This window comes from Morone saxatilis, unplaced genomic scaffold, assembly GCF_004916995.1.
Source record: "Morone saxatilis isolate NCDOM2014 unplaced genomic scaffold, NCSU_SB_2.0 Contig8, whole genome shotgun sequence".
Lineage (NCBI taxonomy): Eukaryota > Metazoa > Chordata > Actinopteri > Moronidae > Morone > Morone saxatilis.
In genome coordinates, this window is record NW_023340257.1 from 15657182 (window position 1) to 15666371 (window position 9190).

The following is a 9190-nucleotide window of genomic DNA, read 5'->3' on the forward strand; positions in this document are numbered from 1 at the left end:
CGGTCCCTGCACAGGAACCGAACAGCTTCAGACAAAATGTCCCTGACTCCTCTGCCTGCTCGCCCTTGTCTGTCTTCACGTCTGTTTGGACACATAAAACTGGTGAACTGTTCCAACGCTCACGGTCTCCAGTCTGTTGCTGATACTATGGGTCCAGCCTCACACCCATTACACACGTAGAACTAATGAGCAACCTTTTAAAAAGTGTTCATAAGTTGGAATAAAGAACATTTATAATGGTTAATAGATAATTTACACATGCTTTATAGATCTGTATAAGCCATCACCAAGAACACATTTAGGATGGCCTGATTGTGAAAAATTCCTTTGCCTGGTATTTAGCCTTTTTATTTGGTAATAATGTTGTTATAAATGTTGGTAATCCATTAATAAATACTTTATAACTTGCTAATGATAAGTGGTCAAAAAGATAAGTGGTCATCAGTCCAATCAATCAAAGAGATTTTTCACAACCCGCAACCCAAAAGTTGCAATCGTGGGTTTTACACTTTAGTCATCATTTATTGACCATCAATAAAGCCAGTAGTTACAACTTACAATACAATAAACATGCTGTAGGGTCAGCGTAATGTTAGATTCTGTAAAACATTGTTGCTTTTTACTGTAATCGGTGTATACCCAAGATTTATGTTTAATGGCTGCAAACCAAACTTTTGGGATAATAAAGTTGAAGCTGAATTGCAGAATATTGTATTTAGCCAAAAGTACTCTCATTCACTTGCAATTTCTCTCCCTGGAAAAACTGTGTAATCCTGAGAGCCATCTGAACTTGCTCTATGGAATCGGCCCAGACACTTATTTATCAGTTAAGATGGCTAGGATAAAACAATAACGCCAAAGGGGTTTCTAGGAAAACAGCTCAAAGGTGAAGCTGGAGGAAGTGAGAGAATAGGCTGTCTATGAATAAAGGGCAGCATCAGTATGCCAGCTATTTTTTTTAGTAATCAGATAACCTATATCGGAGAGATCACACATGACTAAGGGTTTTTGTGCGTCACTGTCTGCAGCCTCGCCTCTGAGTCCCCATGCAGACCAGTGATAATCCTCTGGGCAGGTGTCTGTGAATACATTTCACCCAGCGCTGCACTGAGACACAGACACTGCTTGCTGTTATCTGAGTATCAAGCCTGTCATGTAACAAAGTTTTACATAATCACTAATGTCACGTTTACTTTTGCCTACGTGTTACTTGATGTGTGCTGCCAGTCTGTGTGCGTGTGACTGATGTTCATTTTGTTCTTATGGTATTAGATATAAGTGAAGGAATGTGTCTTATCGTTGAACAGACTGGTATAAGAGCTCTTGTGACAGAGAGACACAAACACCTGGTGACAGATAACATGTGAAGGATACTCGTTTTCTTTTTACCAAGCATGGTATGAGGAGAAATAGGTAAGAACATTATGATTTTAGTACAAACTCTACCAAGGAACACAGGGCCTATCACAGAGATATTGCATATATATATATATTGTGCAATTAATAGTCTATATACTTGTTGGAGAAATTATACATGAACTGCATACTTGTTGCATGAGGACAAATGGTTTTTGTTTTTGTGCAGAAGGCTATTTGTGTATTTAGTTGAGGATAGCAGATTCAGTAAGGCATGCAAACTGGTTTCACCTGACTGTGTGCATTAGGCATTACAGGCAGCATTTTAAGGTCCACAAAAAGCTACAGTTACAAAGAAGGGGTAAATAAGGAACTAATTACAGTAATAAGCAGCTAACACATTTTTACATAACTCAGACTCCAGAACAATGCACTAAAACAGTGAACAGAACAGACTGCTAGATACAAAGTTGATGATTTGTATAATTATTAGTTTATCAGAATATAAATGCTTAACATCTTCTCCTGATGAACTCACAAAATCGGCAGTCAACTTACTTACTTACTATATTAATTAAGCAATTTATTAACTATTAATTACTCAGGCTAATTTAGTATTACTCATTTAGTATCAATCTATTTTAGTTTATGAATAACACTCAAATCATTGTTCAGATAAAATTTTACCTTTCACATCCGTGTCATTGAACTGTTGTTAAAAAGTAAGCACATTTACTTAAGTACTAGTATTATACTTAGTATAATCTTGAGTTACTTGAGTATTTCCATTTTATGCTACTTTTTGCTCAGTATTGACAATTTAATACTGTAATAACAACGGAAGTATATTTTCCTAATAATACTTCTGTACTTTTACTTAAGTAGGATTTTAAATGCAGGACTGTTACTTGTATTAGAGTGCTTTAAATTGTGGTATTGCTACTTTTACTCAAGGGTCTAAATACATCTTCCAACACTGTATTTACTCGTGTTAGTAAGCTATACTAAATACCATTCACTTCTTCTTTACTTTCATAAACCTAATTTCTAATAGCTGCTATTCCACCTTTTCATCAATATCTTTTTGACAGTCTCCTTATCTGAAAAGAGGCCATTATATCAGCAGATCATGTTCAGTCTGTCATGGATCAGGCTTTATTGTGAAAAGCAAAATGAAACAGGGAGGAGAGTATTGCTTCAGTGAAGCATTTCAAAAAGATAAAAGGCAGGACAAACCAGCCTCCGCCGTACTTTCCACAATGAGCAGTCCCCTGAGACAGGAGGCTACAACATATTATCATCCATTGTAAGTAGTAACAGGGGTTTTTACATGTGGTATTAGGCCAAAGAAGCTTTCAGGTACTTTTGACTGTGTTGTGCTGCCTTTTGAATTCCTGTAATGTTTATGTTATGAATTTTAATCACAGGTTTCCAGTCAACACGCCACATTGTTAGTGGCTGAGAAAAACTCTTTTAAAGCCGAGAGCAGAGACACTCGGCGGGATTCATCATGTCAGTCAAGCTTCCTAAGAGGCTGAGCAGCAAAAAGAAAAGTATGTTTATATTTTGTTTTGTCTTTTTTAACTGAATATGCTGTGGATATTATATTGATATTTTGAAAATTAATGAGGGACTACTGTTACAAAAAAAAAAACAGCAAACAGGTATAAATGGGAAGAAAACTTATGACATTCTTATTCTTAAGCTTAATGCAGTATTGGTCAATTTGGGGAGTTCAAACCAGATACCCCAAACCATAAACATGGTTTGGGGTATCTGACTTCGTGTCAAACCAAATGACTAACCTAGGAGACAACTGATGCATCTGTTCTTGCCCTTTGCCTTTGATTATCAGATGTGCAGTTCTCCAGACAAATCAGTGGTACCTTTTGGATATGCTGCTGCAGCAACCCAAACCAACACAGACTGTAACCCCAAAAACGTGTCTGTGTTTCTCCTAAACCTCAGCAAAACTAAATAAGTTCACTTACTGCTACACTCTACTTAACATTCAGTAAATGGTTTGTCTAATAATGCTAAATGTGTGACAACTGCCATGATACCAAATAATGTGGTAAGCTGTCAAGTTGAATTTTGCTAGGTCTGTTGATGTCATTAAGAAAGGCAGAAATTAAGGGCTGACCACTACAGGGCTGCCTGTGACTACTCTGGCTTTGGAAACAAAATGAGATAAAACATGCAGGCCAGGAGGGATGTGCTTGGATGAAAGCACAACATGTCTCAATGTTTTAATGTGTGTGGCTGATAACCTACAGGGATAATATGCCTTTTCTGTTAATAAAATGTTCATGTTCTTTGTTATACTTAACAGTTCATATGTAACATTAAATTAATAGTAAAATTCTTGTTCAGGAATGTTAAAATATTTTCTCATATTTCTTTTAAAGGCTGCTAAAAGTCTGAGGCAATATCTGAAAAAACATAAAGCACAAATTAAGGCTCAATAAGAACACAGTACAAGTCTATATCTGAAGACATGCAATACACATAATCTATATGTTATGCAAGTCCATTTTTATTTATTTTTCATTTTCAACAAAAACAAAAACAACTTTTATTGTTTTAAAGAATTCATGTAGTAAACCAAAGTATAACTTGAACATTTTTATCACTTCAAGAAAAAAATAGGAAATTCTTCTTGATCATATGAAATTAAATTTTATACTAAACAAGATAAAACTATTTTACCATATATGATTTAAAATTGTAGCTAATCCACATCCTGAATAATTGACTTGTTGTTTCAAACCAGAACCTCCAAAGGACAATGCCCAGGTAGAGGCTCTAAATAAGCTGGGCCTTGAGGCATTCTGGACTACACCACTGGACCCAGCATCTATGCTGGACATCAGCACTTGGGCTCTGGAGAACCAATCTCCTCTAGAGCCCAAGGATCTACCAAATGCTTTCCTCCAACGCCTATGGCTCCTTAGCCCAGATGCCCGGAGTCCTTGCTGCAAACCTCTGCATGATGTTGTGAACAATGACAACAAATCACCTAAGGAGATGATCAATGGTTTTGGAGAAAGCCAGTGTGCCATCAACCCCCTTGATCTAGTTACAGCTGTCTTTATGTCTGCCAACACTTTCCTTCGGCAGGAGATGACTGCACACATGGTGCAATGCCAATTTGCTGTGCCCCTAGTCCTTCCAAACATAGATCCAGAAGAACCCAGTCTCTTCCTTCTTTGGCCTTTGAGAGGTGTTGTGAGCCAATGGAGGTCTCACTTTCCAGATAAAAACAGGGAGGTCCACGAAGGGAATTTGGCAAGTACATACATGCCAATGGTTTCTTGTGTGAAACTTGGTCACTGTGGTGTCTCCAAGTCACAGGTGCTAAACAATCTTATAAATGGACTCAGATCACCCAGTGAAACATTTCTCCACAGGGGGATGGAAGGAGGACAGCTGCCCCGAAGACTCTCCAATGGCCTTGTCGAGATCGGATGGTATCTTCCCACTGGAGACACTGCCAGAGATATTTTCCCTGTCCCTGTGGTCATCTCTAACTTACGTGGTGATGCCAGTACACATGAGAAATATCTCAGGCTTCTATGTCAAGCATCTTCAGCTGTGGTTGTTTTCTGTGGGAATCTTAGAGAGAAAGAAAAACAACTTCTTGCTTCCTGCAAAGTTATGGCAAGCAAGCTTATACTGATTGACCTATCAGACACTGACAAGAATGAAAACAGAGTTGTGGGGTTTGCTGATCAGAACCTTGAAGAAAACATTGGTCTTCCTGGAGGATCAGTGTTGCAAGGCAGAGCTTTGAACGAGGAGGAACTGGCTAATAGGCTATGTGACACTCTGAAAGATCTCTTACCAGATAAACTGAAACTTGTTACACTTGAGGCAGCAGCAAAACTAGCAGACGAGCTAGGCCTTAATGTGGATGAAGGGGCAGTCTGTAAAAAAGCAATGGCCACAGTGGAGGAAGTACTGAAAGGTTTACACGAGGGATCTGCTCAATTTAGGGAGAAACAGCTTCCTTTGCAGGGGCCTTTGTGGAGCAAACTGGGTGAAATAGAAAAGGAGGAAAGAAAACAGAGACACAAAGGAGAAGAAATTGACCCCCAACTGCAACAAGAAAAGAAAGACATCTTGGTAGAGTTGAGAAGCTATAAAATGACTCCAGCAATGAAGATTTTCACTGATGCGCTTTTCACAACAGATAAAGTGGAGAGGACTTGTTTTCTTAGTTGGATGAAGCTAAAGCTTCAGCTGCTGCAAACAGAAAAACAAAACAGTTCACAAGATCTATTCACAAACCTGCAAACAGAAAAGAAAGATGGCATGCTTGAACATTGTGATGAGCTTGAAAATGGAGCTGATGACTACCTAGGGGACAGTGATAGTTTCTGCACAGATTCAACATTTGAAGAGAAACAAACTGAAGAGCAGCCTGTAAATACTGAACTGCAAGTTTCTGAGCAACAGTTTGAGATAGGCCATGAGTCAGAACATATTTTGCAGGAATATACAGAAAGGACCACAGAACCACAGTCACAGAAAGAACATCTTGAGTTCACACATGATCCAGTCATAGAACAGCAGTTATACACCATGTCAAATGAAAAAGAGATTCAAGGTGAAGAAATGATTGAAAACCTAGTCTGTTCTGAAGACCACATTTCAGATCCAGCCTTTAAGGACCAAAACTGCCATTTGGAGTCTGGAGAAAATGGAACCTTGAACTGTCAAGGGACACAGCAAGATGAACCAGAGCTGACACTAGCTGAGTCAGATTTGACGACTTCTGCCCAACAAGAAACATACCCAGATGTTTCCTTTGAACATCAGGTAGCCTCATGTTCACAGCCTTTTGAACCTGATTCGTCCTCCCTGGGGCTTGAGCACTTTTTGCGGGAGATGGGCCTAATTTTTGAGTTAACACACATCAACCCCGGCAGTGGGAGCCAAAATGTGTTGCGTCTCCCTAGCATAGCTACAGATCTTCTTCTCTACGGGATTCCACTTGAACTAATGGATGGAGATGCCTCAAACATTCCCATCCACTGGTTAGGCTGTGTCTTTGCAGAGCTAAAACGCCGGCTACCTCAAGAACAGTGCAGGACCCGAGTGTTGACAAACCTTGGAGTACACCATGCTTGGAATGCTGAGGTTCTTTCTGCATTATTTGGGGTGAAATTACCTGAAGGAAGGAAAAGATCCACTAGAGGGGTGTACATGGTTGCCCTTTGTGTCCCTGATAACCTTAGAAAGGACATGGAATGTGATTTTCTGTTGTTAATTGATGTAGAAGGTTTCTGCTCAGACAACAAAAGAAATACACTACTTTACGACAATGAGATGGCCACTGTTGCAACAGGATTGAGTGATGTTTTAATGCATAACATCTCTTCACATGCAGGTTCCAAGTGGGAAACTAACTTCACTGTCATAGTCAATGCTCTCCTACGCATCAAGGAATGTGGCTCCATGCCCATTTGTCAACTCCTGACCCAGGATGAAGAATTAAACAGTGTATTACAAGCCTTACAGTTAAAACGTGTATCTGATATGCTTCAGACTGAGACTAGGGACAGAGAAACTAACAATGCTGATAACCATAATGCAAAGACCTCAGTCTCTATCACCTGTGTCAAGGGGCCTTGGTACAATATGTCTCTCTCTGAACCAATTGATACACAGTATAGTAAGGCTGTGTTGAATCTTAAGAAAAACCTGTTTGGATCATTGAAAAAGTGTGCAGCTAAGTCTGAAGCTACAGGTCTTCCTGAATTTATGAGCCGTTTGTGCACTGTTTGGGATGCAGTGAGAGCAGACTCATTCTCCATTGGTCTGCAAGATACTGACATAGCTTTAGCATTTTCTTTATTGTGCACAGAGCTTTCCCAGTGGGAGGATAGTTTGATGGGACACATGGAAAGCTGGCTATTGGGGGCAGCAAAGAAGATCTTTGCCACAAAGGCAAAGGATTTAGACGCTACAATCCAAAATGACCTTCTAATTAAGTTGAAGGATGAAGGCAGAGAGGAAGTCAAAACAGAGGTGGACAATCTCAGGTCAAAAGTAGAATCCTATTTGATGAAAGATGACCATCTCAAAATGAACACATTCAAGACAGTCCTTATGAGCAATATGGATGACCTCCAGGAGCGAGTAACTGAAGAGATAATAGAAAAGTTGGAGACTGTTACTGAGAGCCATTGTTCTTCCACACAGTTAAACAAATTTGAGACCTTACTGAAAAAAGAACAGGAATCGAAGTTAAATGCACTGATAGAGAAGAGCAAGACAACCAAAGTTCTGTTTCAAGATACAGAACTAGAAGAGGAGTTTGATGGTGTGTGGAGTGATATGTTGTCCAACTTTGACTTCAGGCCTTCAGAAACAGAAGATATTACTGTAAGAGTGACTGATATTATGAAAGAGAATCTAATAAACCGCGGCCTACAGAAACATATGAAAAAAATTGAAGTCATGGGCCAAAAACAGGAATCAAGCTTCTACGTTTCTGATGAGCACTTTGGATACCGCAGCAGATTAAAGCACATGTTTGAAGACAACAACAGACTACAGAGGTTAGAAGCTCAACAGGTAGCATGCAATATCATAGAAGAATACAATCAGTTTGTAGCAGATAAAGTTAGCTTATCAGCAGATTTCTCTGACAGCTACATAACAGAACTGTTACAAAATGTTGAAAAATCTTTGAAGGAAAAATCTATGGAAATCAGATCTGCTTTTGAAGTTGATCTGAAGGTTTATCTCTGTAGTAGAGCATGCCAAGACTTCCAAAAACTACATGACCGCTATGCCAAGGACAGAGAGCTTCTGACATGTATCACTGCAGCCAAGAGTACGTACTTGGCAGAGTTCATCTATCAGTTTAGGAAGAGAGACCAGTGCCAGAGGCTGGCTCAAGTATTCACCTCCATGGTCATCAAACCTACAGTGTTGGACTACATCTATAAACCACTGGGGATGCAGATTGTAGAAGAGATCCAAGGTCATGCTCAGCAGTATCAGTCCCCAAGTGCCTTCCACCAAAGCCTGCTTGAAGACCTGATAAAAGAGGATTGCTTTGAAAGCTTCCTTGAATATTTGCATTCCTATGACAACTTCAGACTGAGGAAGATCCAGGAGAAAGTAGCGGCTCACCTCTCTGAATCAACCAACTTGGATAAATGGAGGCAACAGAGACTTGGAAAAATTGTAGGAAAGTTTGCAGCAGCAGTGAGCGAAACAGCAGAAGGTACCAATGGAGTGCTGAGTGATACAAAGCCACTGCTGGAGAGAGTGTGCCTCACTTTAGAAAGAGATGGAGATGTGGATGTCACCAGGGCCTCTCTGGATGGACCTCTCTTCAGTATCACCACAGAATGGGATCGCTTTATTACATGTTTAATGGAGTTACTGGCTGCAATGCGTTTAAATCTGGCCCAGGAGTTCTCCCAAAATGCGGATATCACGCAACTTCTTCAGTGCCTTTCAATTCAGCCCCAAGACTCCCTCTTCAACAGAGTGAGAGGCTGTGACAAGCAATGTCCTCTCTGCAAGACCCCCTGTGAGTTGTTGGAAATGGGGCATGAATTTCACAGGGCTCTGCTCCACAGACCCAAAGGCATGTTGCCCCATGACTCCTGTTCTCTGTCCGGTAGCAGTTCGCTGGAAAGCACGACAGAGGGTGACCAAGGCCAAAATGAGGACACACACAACATGTCTGTGGTATGCAGGGGGCTCGATTCCCTATATCCAGAATGGAGCATCTCCCTTGAGGACCCAAACAGCCAGATGCCTAATGCTTACTGGAGGTACTGTGTGGTTTATATCCTATATATATATATAT

General features: G+C 40.1%; 1 protein-coding gene across 1 annotated transcript; it reads left to right on the forward strand.

Annotated features, from left to right (window-relative positions):
- Positions 1-1333: 1333 nt before the first annotated feature.
- Positions 1334-9155, forward strand: si:dkey-202l22.6 (interferon-induced very large GTPase 1; the record flags this gene model as incomplete). Its single annotated transcript, XM_035679443.1, is given in 3 exon segments — positions 1334-1413; positions 2784-2909; positions 4130-9155. Coding segments are annotated over 2 exon segments (5069 nt in total), but the record flags the coding sequence as incomplete, so codon positions are not given.
- Positions 9156-9190: the final 35 nt, after the last annotated feature.